This window comes from Pseudochaenichthys georgianus, chromosome 17 (genome assembly GCF_902827115.2).
Source record: "Pseudochaenichthys georgianus chromosome 17, fPseGeo1.2, whole genome shotgun sequence".
Lineage (NCBI taxonomy): Eukaryota > Metazoa > Chordata > Actinopteri > Perciformes > Channichthyidae > Pseudochaenichthys > Pseudochaenichthys georgianus.
Genome location: NC_047519.1, coordinates 31,127,293 through 31,150,680, shown reverse-complemented (window position 1 = coordinate 31,150,680; position 23,388 = coordinate 31,127,293). Strand labels below are relative to the sequence as shown.

At 37.4% G+C, this 23,388-nt stretch overlaps 2 protein-coding genes across 3 annotated transcripts in view; one reads left to right on the top strand and one right to left on the bottom strand.

The window, feature by feature from the left end:
• The window catches only part of LOC117462600 (MAM and LDL-receptor class A domain-containing protein 1), a 32,614-nt gene extending 26,422 nt beyond the window's left edge, over nt 1–6,192 (bottom strand). Inside the window, exons 1-9 of the mRNA XM_034104873.1 lie at nt 6,165–6,192; nt 5,608–5,736; nt 4,800–4,931; nt 4,586–4,685; nt 4,329–4,494; nt 2,904–3,117; nt 2,047–2,178; nt 1,724–1,848; nt 427–664 (exon numbers count right to left, since the gene is read on the bottom strand). Coding sequence (XP_033960764.1) covers nt 427–664; nt 1,724–1,848; nt 2,047–2,178; nt 2,904–3,117; nt 4,329–4,494; nt 4,586–4,685; nt 4,800–4,931; nt 5,608–5,736; nt 6,165–6,192 — 1,264 coding nt within the window. The remainder of the gene's footprint in view (nt 1–426; nt 665–1,723; nt 1,849–2,046; nt 2,179–2,903; nt 3,118–4,328; nt 4,495–4,585; nt 4,686–4,799; nt 4,932–5,607; nt 5,737–6,164) is intronic.
• A 2,589-nt stretch (nt 6,193–8,781) lies between these two features.
• On the top strand, nt 8,782–23,122 carry LOC117461867 (macrophage mannose receptor 1-like). Of its 2 annotated transcripts, none has more exons than XM_034103857.2 (31): nt 8,782–8,951; nt 9,576–9,929; nt 10,150–10,320; nt 10,532–10,687; nt 11,352–11,462; nt 12,061–12,198; nt 12,292–12,468; nt 13,076–13,230; nt 13,783–13,896; nt 14,166–14,281; nt 14,403–14,551; nt 14,642–14,841; nt 15,618–15,733; nt 16,026–16,098; nt 16,182–16,335; nt 16,843–16,881; nt 17,412–17,575; nt 17,687–17,748; nt 18,156–18,256; nt 18,372–18,514; nt 18,724–18,829; nt 19,091–19,218; nt 19,310–19,354; nt 19,612–19,714; nt 19,928–20,160; nt 20,398–20,563; nt 21,004–21,168; nt 21,452–21,568; nt 22,018–22,173; nt 22,307–22,336; nt 22,492–23,122. In XM_034103857.2, exons 1-31 carry the CDS (start codon nt 8,849–8,851, stop codon nt 22,737–22,739), a joined length of 4,293 nt encoding a protein of 1,430 aa, XP_033959748.1. In that variant the 5' UTR covers nt 8,782–8,848; the 3' UTR covers nt 22,740–23,122. The 2 variants fall into 2 exon arrangements, with proteins under 2 accessions (XP_033959748.1, XP_033959747.1); XM_034103856.2 differs by having other exon boundaries at nt 19,609–19,714.
• Nucleotides 23,123–23,388: the final 266 nt, after the last annotated feature.

The following is a 23,388-nucleotide window of genomic DNA, read 5'->3' as shown; positions in this document are numbered from 1 at the left end:
AAGAGATATTGCAATTACAAAGAAGATGAGTCTGTAATGAGGAAATTGTCCTTTTTATGATCAGATATCAAACCTTTTTCCAATAAATTAGTTACTTATATAAAAAACAAAAGCATACAATATCTTACTAGTTATAGTCCATTTCATCAGCCTTTGATATTACATCTGAGTAAAAATAAATAAATTCCCTAATGTACCAGTTTTTGATTTGTGTTTATTGCATCTCTTTTTCAGGTTTCAATCTTTAAGCAAAATTGAGATTGGGGATAATGAATGTAAAGTCGACCCTATCCCCATCCTTCATAGATTCTTTGTTTGGAGGAACTTGGAGCAAACATCCAATGACATTAACACTACTAATTAGCCACTTCTCTCGTTGAAAAGATAGTCAGCGGAGCATCCAGTATATCTCAGTGAGATGCAAACCTTGTTCCGTCCCCAGAGTGTGATCTGTGGCTGGGCCTGAGACGTTGGCAGGCTTCGACCCCCCCATGAAGCGGCTCCAGCTGGAGTTTGCAAACGGCCGAGGCAGCATGCCGCACAGCGAGCCCTGGAAGGTGCACTCTCTCTCAGCCGGACACGAGCTGGTCTCACTGCTGTACACCTTCAGGTCATCAATGGCTATGCTTCCTTGGGTACCTCCCACCACAGCTTCTATAATAAACTGAAGGACATACATTTATTGAGGGGGTTTCACCATAACAAAGGGTTTAAATGACTTATTTAACTTTTTAAAAATGGGTTAGAACACCAGTTCCCAACCTGTGGCATTGCAAGTGGGCCGCCAAATAATTTGCAAAACATTATGATTTATTTGGAAACATTTTCATTATTACGATTTTTTTTTATTTGAACCTCCTTTCCTTTCTCGATCCTCCTTAGCAACGGTCATTACAGTCCTTGACAGCGGTCTGATCTACTGGATTAACAACGTGACACATGTTCTGAATTGACCAATCAGAACTTTATTTAGCCTCCGTATTGTTTATGGTTGAATGTGGGCCGGAATTATTTTTAGATTCTTAAAGGTGGGGTAGGTACGTTTCAGAAACCGGCTCGAAATACACTTTTTGTTATATTCCATGGAATGCTCTTAACATCCCGATAGCAATGAATATCTGAAGTGCTTTGACAAAAAATCCATAAAAAAATGTCATCTGTAGAAGCCGTAATACTGTAAAAAGTACAACAGGCAGGTAGGCCATCCAATCCGATTGGATGGCCTACCTGCCTGTCAGCCTTCCATCAGGGCACAAACTTATCTCGTGCCCTCATTGGTCATGTGCGCGTTCGTGTGTGTTGGAGGAGGGGCTCTATAAGGAAGTGGCAGATTTTCTCCGGTTGTGTATTTTCAAATTCTAGCGCACTCGAGTGTATCTCGAGCCGGTTTCTCAAACTTACCTACCCCACCTTTAAGTGGGCCCTGAGTTAAAAAAGGTTGGGAAGTTAATGAGACACCAAACCAAATTGAAGCTTGACATTCAATCAGAAGAAAGACTTGTATTTGTTATAGGAAACAGTGAGACAGTAATACAAATAAGAGGCTTGTGTTTTAAAATAGGAAAATGTATTTGCACAGGTTTATACTGTATATTGGAAATTCTCCAACATGTCTTAAAACAGCTCTTTACAGTAAATACAATTTCATTCTGAATAATTCTCTAAAATATATATGTATATCTTATATCAGCAGATGAACATATATCAGAAATAACAATTGTACCTGTATTGGTTTGCCACTGTCGAAGGTAAGATCAGCGAATCTCCATTTGTTTCCCTGGGTGCCACTTCTCATCCATACAACCGTCTCCTCTTCACCAGAAAGCTTTGTAATAAACTTCAATGAACCTGATGACAACAAAAGATCAACTAAGCTTGTGCATTTGTAGGATGCATGTGAATTATTAAGAGAAAAGGCAAAAGATGGTTGAAAATGAGCTGAATGTTGTGGATCTTGGGATGTAGCTTTTGACCTCTGGATTTAGATTAGTTGAATTCAATATTATTTATTTAAAAAATGCGTTAAAAAGACAGTGAGGCACGTACCAATGCTGTTGCCAAATATGTGGTACAAGAAGCTCACACATGTCACGTGACCTTCAGGTCGAGGGAAGCTGATGAGTCTGGCTGCTGATGAGATGTTCAGGTTGTTTTTAGCAGATATGAGCATGAAGTAGCCTGAGAAAGAAGATGAGAAAAAGAGAAAAAAAAATGTTACACGTTAAAGAGTAGGCAATATCCTAAGCAGACTGAATATAAAAAGTTTCTGAATTACCAGATAATATTACATTTGATGGACAGTTCAAGACTTTAATACAGTTGTGTTGTTGCCATTTGATTTTGGTTAACGGGCACACTCTTTGTCCCTTTTTTCATCCTGTATTATATTTATTTATTATGGATAGGTAGTACCAAGTATCATAATGTGTTAATTAATATGTTAATAGTTTGATGTTAGGTTACAAGATTCAGGTGTTTTTATTACATAAAATACGATCTGAGCAAAATATGTTTTGCAGAATGAAACCCTAAAGATTTCCACTTAAAGCTCTTCTTGTTAATGTACTAAAGTGTCGTTATCTCTTGATGAATTTGCACAAATTCTAAGCTGTAAATCCATTTAAATAGAAACAAGCAATGTCCCTGAACCCCTGGTCAAGAAAAGCTCCAGGTTCACTGCAATTAAACTTCAGTAATTTAACTTTAAGCATCACTAATGTGCATTATAAACTCAAATGAAACCAACACCTGCACTATTGCACAATCCTTGTAGAGTTTATATAAGATAAGATAAGATGTACTTTATTGATCCCAAATTGATTTGGTTCATTTATTTGGTTCATTTCACTAAAACAAGTCATTTTTAAAACAGAATGATTGTATACCGCCAGTAGAGCACTCACCCTTCCCAGTTGGTTTACTGTATGCCCCATTTTCCCGTCTCCACAGAAGGCTGGCAGTGCGGTCGTGGTACCATGAGCAGGTGTCCTCTTCAAAATCACATGAGAGTTGGTGTGATCCTGCAGGGACGTCTCCCTCTGCACAGTTCTCAAACATGACATCGTCCAACATAACGTCTATGGCTACCTTATATGGAGGTTTGAAGGAAAACTCCAACTGTGTAAAGAAAAATGTTTTGCTCTACATTCATTCTGAAACTCAACAATTCAGCTGATTTTGGGAGAGGCAGATTGCTAAAATTACCAAGATTAAATAATAAATTCATCAGAACAAAACAACTGTTAGAATCTTCTGAACAGTACACAGCACTGAAACTATTTGATTTCTTTGTCTGTATGGCAACACAAATGTATTGTGTAAGATGTACCAGAGATTACAGGATGCCAAATAGAATAATTAAACCATTAGGTGGATTTTTATTGATCCGCCAGGTGACAAAACAGGAAACTGTTTACACAATAAAGTTTATAGGTACAATAAAGTTAATGATTTGGAGAGCTACACCATGAATATGAATATGAATATGAATTAAATTAAATCTATACACTGATAGAATTTAAAGGTAGGATAGGTAAGAATGGAGAAACCAGCTCGAGTGCGCTAGAATTTGAAAGTACGCAGCCGGAAAGAATCTGCCTCTTCCTTCAGACTTCCTTACAGAGCCCCTCCTCCAACACACACGAACGCGGACATGACCAATGAGGGCACGAGATAAGTTTGTGCACAGATGGAAGGCTGACAGGCAGGTAGGCCATCCAGTTACTTTAGCCGGGCCGGCTCAGATGATTGGTCGTGCTTTTTACGGCGCCACAGCTTTCACAGATTACATTTTTTAATGTATTTATTGTCAAAGCATTTAATATATTCATTGCTATCGGGATGTTAAGAGCATTCCATGGAATATAACAAAAAGTGTTTCCGAAGTGAATTACCTACCCCACCTTTAGGTACATTAGTAAAGCTAAACTACTAAAGGTCCCATGAGAGATCCTCCCTTTGTAACTTTGATTGTTTTCCATGGCTTACTTTATATTTGGCAGACAAACATGCAGAAGTTGTGTTACTAGAGTTCCCATAATCCTTTGAGGATATGTGGAGATAACATATCATGTTGCATTTGATGCAGGAACGTGTGTAGTAGGTCCTATTATTTTAGGACTGTATTTGTTTGCATTTTGGCAAATAAGCACAATTAAATTATGCAGCATTAGTTACTTGAAATTCCTATTTGAAATATGTGATGATTCTCAGGCAAGTTCTGCATGAGTAAGAAGCTTCTTGGTTTCTATGATTTCTTAGCAGATGTATGGACAGTTTGAGATGATAATGTCTATTATTAGTCTAAAAAACCAGTGTATTTGACTAACCTTGTATCCTCCTGGCTGATTACCGATGAGAGCTGTAGCCTTCTCCCAACCGTCTGTCTTACTTTTAGAGATGTGCAGCAACTCTGGTATAGGGGGGCTTCGGATCATGTTGAGGATAAGGGATGAGGATGATGATGATGAGTTATTGTAAAGGTAGTACCAAAATCTGAAAAACAATGACAGTCAAATAAAAAAACTGGCACCACACATATGACACATAACATGTTAAGAGAAGGGGAAATGTATTGTTTTAGTACCTGATCTGGCATCCCAGAGCAGCCAGGTTGTCAACAAAGTACTCCAAATAGGCCGTCGAAAAAATGTGGCCTTCTTCGCCAGCTACATGCATGAAATGTCCTGAATCCAACCGACAAACAATAATAAGAACATCAACAATCATGCTATCTAATTAACATTTGTATCCCACAAAGTAATACAACAAATGACAAACGCCAGTAGTGTAAGAATTACCAGAGGCATTTCCTGTGCTGTGGTCCAGTCCAGGTACTGAGGTGATGTTTGCCATCTGCCGTCTCCAGCGGTAAGAGGCAGTACGGCTGCTGCCGTTCCAACCACAGGAGTGATGCTCAAAGTCACATGACCCTTAACAAGAGAGAAGGGGTAAGATTACACAGCAGGATTTGGAAAAACTTGTCCATGCTTTTATCTTCAGTAGACTGGAGTACTGTAATGGTGTCTTTACAGGTCTCACTAAAGAAAGCTGCAGCTCATTCAGAACGCCGCTGCTCTAGTCCTCACTAACACTAAGAAAGTGGATCACATCACTCCTGTTCTGAAGTCTTTACACTGGCTTCCTGTGTGTCAAAGAATAGATTTCAAAATACTGCTGCTGGTTTATAAAGCACTGAATGGTTTAGGCCCAAAATACATTTCTGACCTCCTGCTAATTCAAAAGCATTCTTGTTCCCAGTATTGTGTTTGTATTCTGTTTTATTGTATTTCTTTTTTGCTTTTTTAGAAGACGAATAAATAATAATTGAAATGTTAAACTCCTGATATTTTTGATGCTATTGATCGCTTAGTGAACTTCACAAGCTTTCTGGCAGTATATATGGTTTAAAAAAACATAAACTCATCATTAACCAAATAGAACATTTGGACAACAAATATATTTGTATGCAGATATCTTTGTACTTTTACTGCAGGTATTACAGGAGTATCTCTACACTGTGATATTACTACCTTTACTTAAGTTAAAGATCTGAGTACTTCTTCGACCACTGGAAAGGTTTAACAAGACTTGAAAAACACAGCGTACCACAAAACTCTTCGTCTGAGCCATCTTCACAGTCCTTTTTAAAGTTACAGATGAGTCCGGCAGGAAGACATTCTCCAGATGTGCAGTTGAACCCCCCGTCAGGACAAGATGATACGACCACCAACAATACTGTAAAGAGAGTTTTATTACGAAGAGATACAAAGAAAATCTTCTCGGGAGGCTTGCAAAACACCTTTGACTTTAAACACAAACTTTACACCTTTTTTTTAACAGGCATGCACAAGATAATGTACACCAACAATAGCAGGGGGGATGTGGAGAAAATAAAATATAATAATATTTTTGAAGAAATATCTTGATTTTGAGATTGTGACAATGTAGTGAAATCGACTGTTTTCGATAAATCAAAGTCAATAAAGTGGTTAAAAAACAACACCATTAGACTCTTATCAAGGCCATCAAAACACAGACACATATGCAATACTTCAATATATATATATATCTAAGAGGATATCTGGTTTCAAATCACAATATCAAAATATGGCCAAGCCTAAGAATGCCTTTAATATACTATGTCCAGCTATGATGACCCTTACCTGACAGCAGAACACATATTTGCTTCATGTCTGGGGAAACAAACCACATGGAAAGAAAATCCAAAGAAAATGAAGGATCCTTAAAGTGTGATCATAACCCCAGCCAACCCTCTGATAAACAGTTTGTGACTGGAGAGACGCTTTTATACCAACAGTTGAGCTGAGGCTGAGAGTCCTTATCGGTCGACCCTTAAGGCTTAAAGTCCACAGGGTTCTCAGTAAAGTGTGATACATTTCCGTGGCTCGTCTTCATGACCCTCGTTGCACGTCTCATTCATTTACAAAGTTACCGACGGTGATGTTACGTATCGTAGATGTTCCAGAAAAGTTTGAAGTGTTTTTGTAGGTAAAAATATGAATGTGGGTTAACTGACATACAGTGAGGGGAGTCAGTTTGGATTTTAATCTACAAGACACACACACATGAAAACGTATAGCACTTCATGTAATTTATATTTCTACCTTTACTTAAGTTAAAGAACTGAGTACTTCTTTCGACCACAAAACTCTTCTTCTGAGCCATCTTCACAGTCCTTTTTAAAGTTACAGACGAGTCCGGCAGGAAGACATTCTCCAGATTCTTACACTTCATGTCATTTATGAGTTTTCATTAAAATGAAGACGGTTAAGCACTCATTGTTCGTTACCCTCACATTACTGGGTCATGTTTGTGATAATGACCTGCTTTAATGGATCTTATCTGATTTTCCAACTGGGAGATACAAATATCTGCATGTTCCAGTGTCAGTGTATAGAGGTCCATTATGAGTAGGAGTGTATGAGGTCCATTATGAGTAGGAGTGTATGAGGTCCATTATGAGAAGGAGTGTATGAGGTCAACCACTATTCTGCATAACTGGGAAAGAGCAATTCATTTAAACTGTGTTCATAAGCCATGTAGAAAAGTACTTTAGTAAGCGCAGGCTTACAAACCTCATTAAAAGGACCTTGATAAAAACACACTGCAGACTTGAAGGCAATGTATTTCAAATGTAATGGCATTTTTCTTGGTCAATGGTTCACCCTCCACCACATTTTTTTTTTTACTTGAAAACACAAAACCAAACCAACAACATAATCTCCTTGGTGGAGGTAAGCAATATGTTATAGACATTTGGTTAAATGTGCAGATGAAGCTTCTTGAAGAAACAGCATATAACCAAGGTTGCTACTTTACTTTCTATCCCATAAACATAATCTTTCTCTTTCCACTTCAAACGAATATGTCTTAACCTTCTATATCGTTTACAATGTCCGATGCACATGTTTTCTTTTTTTCGCCACAAAAAGCCATTGTTAATTACAAATGTGAGTATAATGCAGAATACAATTTGCACTAGTCCTACTTGTAAGCCTTGTAAAAAAAATCACTGCAGTCACAAAGGTTCATCTTTCAGCACAGTCCTGAAAAAAGGAGAATAACCAAAGAGGAAGTGAAAATATAAAATGCTATGATATATGTTAAGGCATGTTTGGAGAACAGACCTCAACATCTGAAGGCCTCTGCCACTAAACAGGATATTGTGTTGCTACATTCAGGATGCACATTTGTTCTCTTCATCAGCAAAAGTGCAATATATTGCTCTGATAACTTTACAAGTAATCGTGTGCCTCCTAATAGCTATAATAAAACTTCTAGTGTTTAGAAAATACAGTAAAATAGTGACTTTAAGCAGTGTTTAAATGCAAGCATACACACTTCAAAGGTCAGCTCATTGTTTGGTATGACAGCTGGAAGGTCAGTAGGGTGTTGCAAGGTAGAATTAAGTTGTTGCTATCATTTAGCTAACCAGTTGTTTATGATTACAAACGTTTTTTAATATTTTAATGACACAGATACACTGGCTTAACCATTGCAACAGTATTATGAAAAAAAGAGTATTGCTCCCCAACATTCATCGTCATCATCGCTATGGTAAATTCAATTTGTGCGATAAATATTGCAAAAGACTGCGATACTATGCTCAGAGATTGTTTGAGGGATACAAATTGTCAGTAGAAAACTGTACTTTTTTTATTGGTAACGTTTGTGTTAGATTCATGTTGAATTTGTTCAACAATAACATATTTGGAACTAGTTTGGCTTGTTTACCCGCAGGGCAGACCAGGTACACAGAAAGTGTACAGATAAATTCAATCATGCTATCAACAGAGGCACTGGATACTTTCGGCTATAATCCTGAAAACGTATCATCTCCTAATATGTTTTTTCTTCATCGTTTACAGATATACATTTCATCCCCATTTTTACATTACAATGCAAGGAAAGTGACACAGAGGGACAGGTCCTAAATGGCAGAAACCATGGAGGTGCAATAAAGTCTTTGATGGTGGAAGCTGCACCAGACCACAGACCCCCGACATTGATGAGTCATGTTTAGCATAAATCACTTACACATCATTTTCTTCCACGACAGGAAGTAAATGGGGCCACATTTTGCGATTTCTGGAGTTTGAGATCCGTGAAAGTGTGTGTGTGTGTGTGTGTGTGTGTGTGTGTGTGTGCGTCTGTTTGTGTGTTTTCTGAATGTTCCCCTTACTTCCCTCCCAACCCCCCTTTTTTACCAGTAGCAAAATGTTGAAATGTGCAGAAGCAGGAACAAAAGCTGACAGTGACAGTAGTATTAAGATTCCCTCCCTTTCATGTACATGCTCATAAGTCCTCTGCTTGCAATGCGTGGACAATGTCTGCGGCTCTGAGACTTATCAGGAGAATGACGACCCGGAGGATAACGCTAGCAGCCTTTTTGCTTTTCATCACAACATCTCAATGTTCAACGAGAAATGGTAAAGTAAGCACTCAACTTCTTTTATGTCACATATTCTGTATGTACGGACTTACTTATTCTTTCTTTATATACATTGTTGACATCTGTGAGCTGTGAGCGTGTGTCTTTGTACGGATGTAAAGATTAGCAACCTTCATACGTTTGTTTTACTGAAAATTAGTTTAATTTAATCGTTTTTTCATCTGCTTCGCGACGAGTTAAAACATTACATTACTTGTTAGACGCTTTTATCCAAAGCGACTTACATACTCAATACTGTGGCCAATCCCCACAGGAGAAATTTGGGGTGAAGTGTCTCAGGGACACAACGACATGCTGACTGCAGTGGGTTTGAACCTGTGCTCCCCTGATCCGAACACCAACACGCTAGGCCACTGCGCCACAGCCTCCCCAAAACTAATGTTAAAACTCATTAAAAGTATTTGTTGAGACTACAGCTGACAGTGGCTCTGATGGCATCTGTAGTCTTACATGATAAAACAGAAAAACAATGTTTTGAAGTCTCCAATTAATCATTTTTTATGAAGCTTTTTACTTGTTAGTGTTTTCAATTTGGAAAAAAACAAGTTCTTTGACCAACTTTGAAGTTAATGCTTGTGCCTGTTTTCACATCTCTCTGCAGATTCCCCATTTGCACTCACTAACAAAGCCACTTCTTCGTGTTTGGTGAAAAGATCAATCCGCTGCCTTGAAGTGCGCTGGACGACTGGTGATCGTCTTTTTGTTACCTCAACCAAAAAGTGCCTTGGCGCTCAGGGCAAAAGTGTGGGGAGTGAAGTGAGCCTCTACGATTGTGACGACAGTGACCTACAAAAGTGGGAATGCAAGAATGAAACACTGCTTGCCCTCAAAGGCCAATTGCTCTACATTGAAATCAAACCGGATGATTCAATTGCTCTCTCCAGAACAGTCGGGCCCAATAACAAGCTCACCATCACAGGGACAGCCAGCGGTGCTTGTTCAAGAACATACAGAGGTACAGTATGAAAACTGAACAGCCAAACCCTACAATAAACAACACAATAAAAAATCCAAGTAAAAATCATGCATTTGTGTCAGTCGATCGGAAAGTAGAATGATGCCACGTGTTTCTTCTCACTAGAGTTTGGCTGTGATTGACTGAAGTAAATTGAGTGAAGAGAAGAGAAAACATTTCAAGACGATTTCATTTGATCAACCTCTTGATTCCCTTTTAGAAATGTACACCATTCAAGGCAATGCGTTTGGGAAGGTCTGCATGTTTCCCTTCATGTACAAAGACCGGTGGTTTGGAGACTGCACCACATACGACTCCTCGGTAAAGCGTCAATGGTGTGCAGTTGAAACAAAATATGAACATGAACGGTGGGGATACTGCCCTACTAATTGTGAGTACTGCATTTCCTTTACAACATTACATGCATCTTTAGGCAGATTCGTTTTGGTTTCAGAGAACATATTACACTTGTTTAATCAACATAACCTGATGCTAAACACAAAGCATGCAATGTGAGAGCTCACTTTTAGGTTAAAAAGTGATGAATTGTTGTTTGAATTAATTCAGTATTTACTTTTCGATGTTACTGTGTTGATGAACAGCCAATGAACACTGGGCGAAGAACATTGTCACAGGAGCGTTTTACCAGATCAACACACAGTCGGTTCTGACTTGGGCCCAGGCTGAAGCCAGCTGCAAGCAGCAGGCGGCCAGCCTGGTCAGCATCACAGACCCTCACGAGCAGGCGTTTGTCTCAGGTAAGATACCACCTGGTGGATGGTGCAGATGCGTACTGACCCACCATAGAGTGGTCACTTTGTACATGTATCATGTAACATTTATTTATTTGACATTGATTGACATTTCTGTAAATGCGCCAGTTAGCCAACAGGCTATTTTTCATCTGCAGTCCCTGGACAAAACAAAATTCACTTCAAATGGCAGTGATACAATGAGTACCAGTAACCAGTAGTTCTAGAAAAAAAGGCCTCCAGAACATTATGATCAGCCTAATGTTGGTCCAAGGGTCATTGTGACACTGTGACACAGAGGAAATTGTGCAATCCATTTTTACAGGAGTGATATGAAGCCTCTGCACTTTGGTTGCAAATCTGTAGGTCTCGTTGAAACAATCACTCTCAGTTTATTTATTATATTTTTATCACACATCATTAGATGTACTAATATGCACTGTTTTTCTCTAATCCTGACACTCTTAAAGGACATGGTTAATTTGTTAAGCTTTCCCTTGTGTGACTTTGAATTCTGCCTTTTGCTGACTTGTTATAAAGCACGCAAAAGAGGAACAATGTGCAAAAGAGGAACACTTTCTTTACTCTGTCCTTTTCCCTTTTTTCTCCCTCTCAAACACACAAACACATTAACACACATTAACACACATTAACACACATTAACACACAGCACTAACGGGATCAGGGAAACATAAACTGTGGATCGGGCTGGTCCTTGACCAAGATCATGGCTGGCAATGGACGGATTCGAAGCCCTTCTGTTATCTGCGATGGACTGCAGGTAAGTCTGCACGCCAGAACAGTTCAAAAAGGATCTTCCAAAGTTCCTCTAGTTCCTATCATTCCATACAAACTCTCTGACTGTGTGTTCAGCTAATTGTTTTGGTTTTAGAGCCTAATACTTTATTGTTAAGGTTCACTCTCATGACACGCACCATTGTGGTTTTTAGTGAAAAACTGTAAATTGTAAACTACCTGCATAGCACTAAACCGACTCAGTTAGCAATTAGCTTGCATCATGATGAAGCATTAAGCAGCTAAATCCTTGTCAGTGTTGCTGTTTCAATGCAGACACAAATCAGCTAATACTATTTTTCTAATAATGAAACATGCATAAAAAAAAAGACATTTTCCAGTCATCCTATCCCTAAATTAATATCCCTTTCGAAAGAAATTCCACTTTTTTCCCCTTGATAAGATCCCATAACTTCCTCATTTAAATAAGGGATATTATTGGACAGGATTGCAAGATGTGTTATACCTTATGATATCTAGAGAAACAAGAAACCAGGCTGTGTTAGTCAGTCTATCTAGTCCGTGTATTTTAATCTCCACTCATAAAGAAAGGAATCTCATGTTAACTCATCATCTTCTTTTAGGTAATCCACTTCCTAATCCTGGACACAATTGTGCATTTCTTGACTCTACTGGGCAGCACACCTGGCAAAGTTCATCCTGCATCAAGAGACTGGGCTACGTCTGCTACAAACCCGGGGTCCCTCCAACTCCTCCACAAAGTACATAAACATATTCTACCTTCCCATAGCTACTTTACTGTTTTTCCTTGTTGGTATCAGACATTCATCCCCTTTTGTTCCTTTTCTCATCAGTTGAGCAAGGATCTTGTCCAGACCCTTGGATTCCCTACAATGGACACTGCTTCCACCTTAAGCGGACAGCTCTAATGTGGACTGATGCTCAGAGAGATTGTCGTAATGAAGGAGGGGATCTAGTGAGCATCCGCAACGTGGAGGACCAAAGCTTTATCATCTCGCAACTTGGATATGGTACGGGATGACACGACATTCTAACTTCTTAACGTCTTTTTTATGCTGTGGATTGATTTCAAAACCTAATCTAATTTTTTATTTGACATGAACACACTCAGACTTAAACATCATAAAATGTTGATCTCCATGACATGCAAGAATTTAAAAATACCGTCAAATGTATTAGGATTAGTTATTTATTCATGAGATAACTAACGATGCACTTATAATCATGACATTGACATTGTTAATTGGCGCAATCTCAAAATGGGATAATTATTAATATATTTCAACGTTTGTTGACTGTTAAGGGGTCTGCAGAAGACAAAGTTAGCATTTTACAGAGTTAACAGCAGAGTAAATCGATAGGGAAGACTGTAAAATACAGTATATTAAAGAAACACATACAGCTACACCAATGTACTGAGAAAATATGCCTCACCTAAAGTAGAAAGTACACAATATTTGCTGACAGATTTACTGATGTCTACAATTGCTTATTTCTTACCAATGTTCACATCAACAAAACGTCCACTATTATAGTTGAAGAACATGTTAAAAGAGTAAGATTTTTGCCAATGGTTGACATGAGATACTGTATATTCTTTACTGCCCATGTTTGCAGCACTCACTGATGAGCTTTGGATTGGGCTGAACGACAGGACGACAGAGGGGCTGTTTGAATGGAGCGACCACTCCACTGTCAGTTACACCAGCTGGGAGTTTGGGAAACCTACTGTTTCCGCAGATACAGTCAACTGCGTTCTGATGAAGGGAGATGTAAGGAGCACCATGTGGATATGACTGTTTTTATTATTTATTGTATCCTTCCTATACCCATTCAATACCACTAAATCCATACAGGTCATACATGGGGAAAGGTCAGATACCACCCTGGTTGAATGGAACTTTAGAAAAGCTCTATTGATTTGTACAATAAATATGCAGATGCGTTTTGTTTGTAAAGACAGATTTGATCTTATCCTGGGCGACGAAACAAATTTAGAGCTTAGGGTCGAATTCATCAATTATTTTAATTGTTGGAAGCTACGAACGTAGTTCGTAAGTAGTTATACTCGCATATATTTATTATTGTTTGTGACATTCAATAACATTGTCATTGTCATAACATAAGAGACATTTACTCGTAGTGCAGGACAATATTACATATAAAACCACATTCAATATTACAAGAACAAATCTGTTGTCTGTCGTATAAGATAAAGAATAAGCATTATAAATGTCCCATTATGAATGAGTGTTGTCGTCAATCCATCCAGTATATTTGATTCAAATGTATGCATCATTTGTACAGTTTTTTTTTTCTTGCAGAATGCTAACTGGGCGGATAACTATTGTGGAGATAAACATGGTTTTATCTGTATGAAGCAAAGCTCCTCAGAAACCAGCCCGGTAGAAGTAGATGTGGACATTGGCTGCGAAGCTGTGAGTACATGTTATTAGAGGAAAGAGTATATGAGCTCTATAAGCATATAATATGAATTCATAATATCGTATCAAAGTGCATGATTAATAAGACAGAAATTACCTTTGAATAGTTACTGGCTATATATCACGTTCAGATGTAGGTCAGCTTATTATCTCTCTCATGTCTACTGAACCAATGCAGATAAATGTCTTTTTTGTACAAAATGGATATGTATCATTTTAAAATCACAACTCTGGAGATCTAATTAGTGCTTGGTGTCCGACAGGGTTGGAAAAGACATGGGTCCTATTGCTACTTCATAGGAACGGAGACAAAGACGTTTGATGAAGCGAAAGATGCCTGCACGACCTCAAGCTCCTACTTAGTAGATGTTTCCAATGGGTAAGACCCCTTATGTTAGTATTAGAGATGAGATGACTATGTGCAAGTGCCATACACTATATTCCACACGATTGGATTAAAAAAAAACTAAAAGTCCATCTATTTGTGTAACTACTTCCAGAGTGGATAATGCCTACCTCGTCAGTTTGGTTGGGTTGAGACCAGAGAAATACTTCTGGCTCGGCCTCTCAAACCAGAAAAACATTTATCAATTTGTGTGGACCAACTCAGACACGGTGAAGTTTACTCACTGGAACGCTCAAATGCCAGGTAGGGTGAAAGACGCAATTGTATCTTTAAAAAAGGAGGCATTACCAGTAGCTCCTCGATTAACAATAACATATTTATACCCAAATCAAGGTTACGAAAAAGGCTGTGTTGCCATCACAACTGGGATATTGTCTGGACTCTGGGACCTGCTGCCCTGCACCAATACGGAGAAATACATCTGCAAACGCCTGGCAGAGGGGGCAGTTTTAACCCCTGTACCACCCACTCAAAGACCTCCTGAGTGTGAGGAGGGTTGGAATCGAATTGGAACAAGAAACTTCTGTTCAAAGGTACAACCAGCGGTCAACGCAAATAAAACATGCTGATACCAACAGAAAAAGATGACTGTCCTTTCACATTTACCATCAAATTAATTAATTAAAAAATATAACCAAACTTTAAACTACTACTATTGTATGTTAGCTGTTGTTTCTAGGGCCAATCCGATCATCATCATGAGCATAAGTTTAATATTGGCCAAAATGACTGGGTTGGTAATCAGAGGCTTAAACTATCTGTCAAAAGTTATAAATGCAGATCAGTGGAGTTATAGCAAGTACTTGGCACTGAAATTATGATTTCTTTGTTACAGTTATCTAAATAATTATTTTGTACAGAGTTGCAACTTAAATTGAATCTAAAATGTTTTAATGGTGCTGACCAACAATCAAGCATTTCTATATATGTTGCCATACTACATATACACAGTATAGTTTCTCCTGTGATGTATTAATGGGTTTGCACTGGTTTATTCCACATATTATTACCTCAGGAGTTAGAAGGGACCAAAAACAGAGCTAAAGAAAGTAAATATTGGGCCAGATAGAGAGGAACCCGCCTCCAATTGAATAACTGTTTGCTAACGAGTTTGCCATATGAACTAAAAGGAGATGATACTGTATGTCGGTGTTGTGTAAACGACTTGTTTCCCCAAGTGGCGAGAAACATTACTGTTTGTGTGGGCCAATGTCACAGGTCACAAATAATTTATTTTGTTAAAAAAAATACAAATATTAAATAAATATGATCTGGTTTACTTTAATCAGGTTTTCCCTCTTGTGCTCAGTTGTTCACAGGGCCTCGTGCATATGAGAAGACCTGGTTTGAGGCCAGGGATTATTGCAGGGCCATTGGAGGAAACCTGCTCAGCATCCACAGCTCAGCTGAGCTGGTTGTGGCACGGTATGAGCCTGTTTGAACTATTACTTAAAAAGTGACACGGATTAATATACAGTGTGGTATTAGATCCCTCTGAAAGACAAATTATAAAAAAAGACACAAAACTTACACTGAATAAGTAAAATAATAGAATAAGAAGTTCACCCTGAAATTGAGATCTGTTAATTTGCTTGAGTACTTTTTGTTGTAGTTTTCATCTCTTCAATGAAGTCATACGGGGTAACAGTAGTCAATATAATAATAATAATATTAATAATATGGATAGATAAATCATTTATTAATCGTTGTACTGCAGATACGGAAAAGCCTGGATTGGACTTCGTATTCCTGACCCTGTCTCTGGTTTTACATGGTCTGATGGATCACCGGTTAGTTGACTGTGTTTTACTTTTTCCAACTAATCTGATCATCAAAATCACTCAATCCTGTAAATATGTATTTTCGTTCACAGGTAAACTTCCTACACTGGCAGGAAGGAGAGCCCAATAATCACAACAATGATGAATCTTGTGCTGAGTTCAGGATTCACAACTGGGATGAGTCCGGGTCTTGGAACGATGTGAACTGTGACATGTTCAATGACTGGCTGTGTCAGATCCGCGCAGGTACGGTTGAAAAAAAGTGTAGTTAATGCTTTTCTTTTAAGACGTTGTTTTTAACATTCTTTCAGGAACAACTGACTTGATATGTATTTATATTTTATTTTGTCTTCATTGGACCATTTTAGTTTTAATTATTATTTTTAAATTATATGTTTTTGTTGCACATTCCAATTTCTTATTTTTATATACATATTGTGTTTTATTTATATTTTTTGATATTCATGAGGAAACTATCCCACATTTGCCAGGTTAAATAAAGTATTTATTATTCTGAAATACTTTTACAACGACAGGGTTTAAGATATGTCTTGAATAATAACACAAATTATTTATCTTACATTTAACTTATCTTATATTCAATCAGATAATAAAAATAGGCAAGATGGCGTGTTACCCTTTCTGATTAGCATTATCAAAAAGTAAGAAAAGACTAAAAGACAAGTACCTGGAGGATGGGAGATGTTTTTGCTTTCTTCTGCATGAAATTGACATTATTTTGTGGCCTTACAGGAATGACACCAAAGCCACCTCCAAATAATACTGTGGTGGGTAAGTGACTTTGTATAACCAAACACACACCCATGGGGATAGAAACAAGTGCAACACATTTAGACAGAGCTGTTTAGTCACAGTCACATGTAACACTTTCTGATGTGTTCAAGTACTAGCTTAACATTTCACAGTTATGATTAGTATAATGATCACAAAAGTCTTACAATTGGCTGTTTCAGATGCTAAAACCCAACATGTAACACATCTTATTGAAATGTGAACATACAAATATATTAAAGGGTCATGAAAACCAAGTGAAAGACAACTGGGACATTTTTAAATATGACTTTTTCTTAATTAAGTAGTTTATTATTGTCCTAAACCAATATATCTTTAAAAAAAAAGAATGAAGGCACACTTGGGATAGGCCATATAAAGGACCAAAACTCATTAACTTTGATGTTTTGTAAACTTTCAGATGAGGAGTGTTATAGTGTTAAAGATTGGCTAGAACGAAAAAAAAGAAAGGAAAACTTGAAAAAGAAAATACATTGAAAAATGTCAATATCTTTCTAAAACCTTTGCAGAATTTAACACGACATCTGATGGCTGGCTTGTGTGGAGAGGGAGTCAGTATTATGTGAACGGAAAGGTAATGTCCATGGAGGACGCTCGTCTCTTCTGTCAGCAGAGGCATGGGGACTTGGTGTCCATCAACAGCAAAGACGAAAATGTCTTCATATGGAAACAGGTAGGGGTCTTCGTGTGTGTGTTTTTCTTACACCTTGAAAGTGTACCCATATTAGAAGAGCCTTTTATAACTAGAAGGGGTCTTAAAGGTTGCGTGTTTGTGTGTTTGCAGATTTCCAGACGCTATGGGTCCTATTTTATAGGTTTGTCAGTCGATCTTGATAGGTCATTTTGGTGAGTATAAATATGAAATTATATAAAATGAAATACAATGATTTGATCTAAAGTGGTTAGGGAAATCCTTGTTGCCTATTGCTGATAATACTATGTGCATTTTATTGTGCATAACTTACATTATGTCATCCTCAACCATGCATGTGTATTGCAAAAATTATTCCACTTTTCCTAACCTTCCTGTTTACCTTTTTAAGTAATTGTAACGCTTTAGTTGGACTTCATGCATAACTTTTCTTGATTTTAGTGTTTTTTTTCATTTTTACCTCTATATTTAATTTTTCTGCGGTTTATGAACCATGGAAAAATGATTGATAGTATATAATTTGGGTTACAGTATATAATGTGAAACGACTATTCTTTGCTTGATTACACATTGTAATTGACGTAACTGTGTGTGGTTTAAGGTGGATGGATAATTCTCCAGTGGGGTTTCAAAGATGGGATGAAAATCAACCAAATGATAATTCCTTTGATGAGAGCTGTGTTACTATGACTTATTACATGGGTGAGTAAATTCAAATTGAACGATGATAAAGAGACAAGATGTTCTAAATAAGATTAGATGTAAGTAAAATGTTGCTGGTGAAATGTTACTGATCATATCTCTGCTGACTTTACAGGCTTCTGGCGTACTGTTAATTGTGGCCAGGAGCAACGATCTATCTGTAAACGAGGAGGCTCTCCACCCGTCAACAGCACTGCCGCCCCCAAAGTCCCTCCTAAAGGTGGCTGTCCACTCAAATGGACCAAATTTGACTCAAAGGTGAAAAACAACTGCTAAATGATGTTAACATCTTCAGCACAAATCTTACTATACCACCTATTTAATCTCAGTTATTTAGCATTTAGATGTTCTTTGTCTCATGGGACTGATTTGTCTTGAAGGTCATATCAGATGGCCTTGAAGCTTAAATACAAAATGGTTTTTGGTTGTAGAGGGAAAATAATCAATATTTTATTCCTCATTTATAGTGTTATAGTATTATTAGTAGTCGAGTGGCCACCTGGGAGGATGCAAGGAGACAGTGCATTACCATGAGAGGCAATTTAGCGTCAATTTCCACAAGACGGGAGCAAGGTTTGTTCCACATTTATTCCTATTGTTTTAATTATCATCATGTAACATAATCATGAGTATGATCTAAATACAGAAAGGGAACGTTCCTGCTTAACATTAAAACAACTGCACAAATTTAACAGGCACATATTTGAGATGTCGTTTATATGGTGTCTTCTAACTGATTTAAATCTAATTTAATCACAATCTTAAAAAAATGAGCAATGTGTCATAAACCAAAAAAGGTTATAACGACTTAAATTCTACCATTTACATTTTCAGCATTTTTGACTACTAAAATGGCTGAAATATCAACTACAGACCTGTGGATTGGTTTAAATAGTTTGAAACAAGACGGGTTTTTCTGGACTGATGGCAAAAAAAGGCTATACACCAACTGGGGCTATTCTGTAAGTACACACAATCTACAAACTTGTTGTTGAGTTGCTGTCTAGATGGAAAAAGTGTTTGAAATATTTGTTATCTTGTTCTGCTCTTTAGAAAAAACGACGTCATCAGGGGAGCTTTTATAAAAGATGGGATGAGGTAACATTTTAGCTGCTTGTTTAAAGTTAAATATCAGTCTTTTTAGTTTTCAACACCAGATAAAGGTAGTAAGCAGTCCAACCAATCAATCAATCAATCAATCAATCAATCAATCAATCAATCAATCAATCAATCAATCAATCAATCAATCAATCAATCAATCAAGACTGCTGCAAACCATGATTCAGAATTAGTTTTACATTTGAATGTCATACTGTAAAGATGTTTGACTTCCCACTCCTAATATACTTAAGCAGGAAAAATGTGTTATGATGACAAGGAGTCCTGATCTTCCTACCGGGAAATGGCTTATCAAGGGCTGCAATGACACCAATGGATTTGTCTGTCTTCAAAATCTTGGTGAGTTTATGAAAATGATAGGTGATGTACAGCATGTCTTGAATTAAGAAATTAGGGTACCGCATTATATAGCCTAAACATCATTGTGCATTCTCCGTAGTAGAGTAAAGATGATTTGAAAAAGTGTTTGCAGTCAAATTAACAGTTTACGTGGCAATAAGATGTCTGTAAAAAGAACAAAACATAAAAAAACGATTGTCTTCCTCTCAACAGACCCAAATATCCAGCCCCAACCAGAACCAGACATTTCTAACATCTATGTACATCTGGGAAATGACAGCATCAGAGTTGTGACTAACAATCTGACCTGGGAGAATGCAAAGAAGCTATGTGAAAATGAAAAAGCAAACCTGGCTAGCCTGCGAAACGAGTGGACGCAGGCCCACGTGGAGCTGCAGGCTATGTACCTCAAAGCCCCTCTTTGGATTGGACTGAACAAGAATCAGGTACATAGCTGCAGAAAGCTCAAAATTACTGTAGAAACAACTCCTATGGGCTAGTTTCAGAGTTTCACTGTGTTTTTTTTAATAACTGATTTACTATAGATAATTATAAGATTTTATCCATGAGGAAACAACAAAGTGTACAATTGTTGAATCTATTTGGCACAAAATTGCATTTCAAAAAGCCATTGACAATGCATGCCAAATTAAAATAGTGATTTGATTCATTCTTGTTTTCAGACACATGGGTATTTTAGGTATATTGATGGCTGGCAGGTGAATAATGCAGGCTGGGCTGCAGGGGAACCAAGCAGGAACAGGCCGTGTGTGTTCCTTAATGTGGATGGAGAATGGGAGACTGCTTTCTGCAACCAGACCATGAACAGTGTTTGCATGAAGTCTACAGGTACGAACGCAAATAGATAGTGTCAAGTAAGGGTGTAATGAAACATGATATGGATGCATAACATCAACAATAACTCCAATAGCATGTCTTTGTCCACGCGCAAGTCCTTCCTTTACATTGAACAGTGCTTAAACATCGTTAATGTGACACTTTATAGGTAACAGGAGATCTATTTTTATCCTTTTTATTTAATTGTAGATTTTCTTTCATTTAAATGTCTGGAAGAGCTAACTCGTAAAATTGTCAAATTATATTTTAGTTGATTTTTGTGAAAATGTAAGAGATAATTGACATATTGTATCGTATTGTTCTACATACAGTAAGCTGGTTTTCTGTGGCAGACACTGGTCGCAATACCATAGAGCAAATATCATCTTATCATTTTATGAGCCAGTAGTGATTTCCTTGAACATAAACAATACTTTCTCTGTCAATCACAGATGTGCCACCAACAGAGTCAACCAACTTCCCAGGGATTTGCCCTGAAGAGACGAATGAGGAGTACCACGAGAGTTTTACCTGGCTGCCATACAAGGGTCATTGTTATTTGTTTATAACAGAGGAAATTGAATGGGCAGATGCAGCTAGCAGCTGTGTCAGGCATGGTAAGAGACACATGTTATTTATATATGTATTCATTGTGTGTTATATGTATTATTAATGTAACTTTTGTATATCATGTACTGCCCAAATAATATAAAATAAAGTTTTCTAAAAAAAAAGTAAGAGACACATCCTGCAGAGAAAAATTGTATACCTAGCCCTATAATTTGTTGTTTTATTAGGACATGTTAATGTTGTTCTACAGGTCAGTAAATGTGACCAAACCACAACTAGCAATAGGGTTTAGGTAATTGTTATAACCGGTTCTGTTATTTTGTTCTGAAGGTGGAATCCTGGCTAGTATCGAAGATCCAGATGAGCAACAATTCATTCAAAACAATTTGAAAATGTTTGAAGATAGCCACACCGCTTTCTGGATCGGCTTGTATAAAACTCATAGAGGTACGACTACACTCTTTGTACCTATACACATTTTATTTCAAAGAAAAACTGTTCTTAAAGTTAATTAATTATTCCTCACTGAAATGCATTGCGTGTATCCGTCGGATCTAACCTGTTTAATACATTTTCTTCCTCTTGAAACTGAACTTGTGGAAACCTTAACAAACAGCTTTGATGGTGCATTGTTGCGTATCTTTGCGCAGTGCTGCCACCTGTCGGTCAAAGGAATAATGTTTGAAAAATGAATTGCAATAGTATTATATGTATTTCGCCATGCATGTATTTGAAAATGATTGGAGCTCTCTTGGTTTTTTACATGATTAAATGAAAACAAACTAAACATTTAAAAAAAATCTTCCAAATGAAAAATTCTAGCTTGAATTCATCAAATATAGTGTTTACCAGATTTTGCCCCTGTAGTGATACAATAATTGTCCGTTTGGCCCCAGGAACATGGACGTGGTTGGATACAACTGTGATGGACTACACTAACTGGGCTTCAAATGACATTGATAATGACTACGCAGAGATGGCCACCTCGGACGGGGCTTGGAAGACGGGGCGCACATGGCACGACAGATCATACGTCTGCGAAACACGCAAAGGTACTTAACTTAACTTCACTTAACCATGTCATTTAAATGTTTCTTTTCAGAATTTAGCATAATATTACACATTTATATTACATAAAAGAGATTAATAATATGAGACATTTTCCTTTTTTTTTTCCCCCAACAGTGATGCCTTCAGATCCAGCAGCAAGACCTGGTAAGTCTTCGTTGAGTATTTGATCATTATTATTATTATTGGTAAAAAAACATTACAGTAATATAACATTGACAGGTTTCAAAAATATGTAACGGAAAATAAAATAAATGTTTGGATTGTTTTGACTGATATCTTCTTTGATGACATTTGTGCAGAACCCCAGAAAAAGGATCCTCACAGTCGTGTCCACACCAGTTTGATAGTCGTGCTGATAATTACCGTCACTTCTACGCTGATAGCCTTTGGATTTTTCGTCTACAAGAAGGCTCCCCGTCCCACCTTACCCACCTTTGACAATCCGCTCTACTTCGACAGAGAACGATCCCAACCTGATGTGGTCGATACCAATAAACTGATAGAGAATGCAGAAGAGGAAAACCTTGAGCCTATTATAGCTCTGTGATTTATAAAGTAGTAAAATCTAGTGAGACACTGAATCCCAGGCTCATGTATTACACAGTGATGCTTTGTTTGTTTTTGCCGTTTTGTTTTTTACAATATTCAGTGTATATTCAGTTGTATAACAATAAGTCACTAAGTGTGAGTTTCAATGGAGTTGGCTATGTCTGACCTCCTGGAACAGAACAGTTTAGGCTCTAGGATGTCTCAATGGGAATGATTGTTTTTTGATTTTGTCTTTTTATCTGATTAAATATACAGAATATAATTGTTACATGTTATGCTTATGCTCATTAGATGCTGTAGATTGCTTGTGCTCTTAATATGAAAACAAATCGCGTTGCCTGTCACTGTTAAATAAACAATAAACTTGGTAATACATGGTAATTAAGTGAGTTATATCTTGTGAAATAAAATAAAATAACAAGGGAATAATTAACTTCCCGTCATCTTCCCATTCTAGCTGTACAGTGCCAGTAATTATAGCTCAACAAGGATTTCAGTTTAGATATATTTATACAGAGCCCAAATATATATAAGTACTCCTAGTAGTGATTGTTAGCATTATAGTGTACTTCTATCAATATTCATGTAAGTCAAGTACATCTGAAAAGAGGCAATTTATATGATAGATGGAAATCTTCACATCACCT

Bases quoted from the DNA above. Each gene is read 5' to 3' on its own strand.
- LOC117461867 (XM_034103856.2), top strand. From the start codon at position 8,849: ATGTCTGCGGCTCTGAGACTTATCAGGAGAATGACGACCCGGAGGATA. The intron at 14,552-14,641 runs GTAGGGTGAAAG...ACCCAAATCAAG, and splicing joins CTGGAACGCTCAAATGCCAG to GTTACGAAAAAGGCTGTGTT. The intron at 17,749-18,155 runs GTGAGTATAAAT...GTGTGGTTTAAG, and splicing joins GATCTTGATAGGTCATTTTG to GTGGATGGATAATTCTCCAG.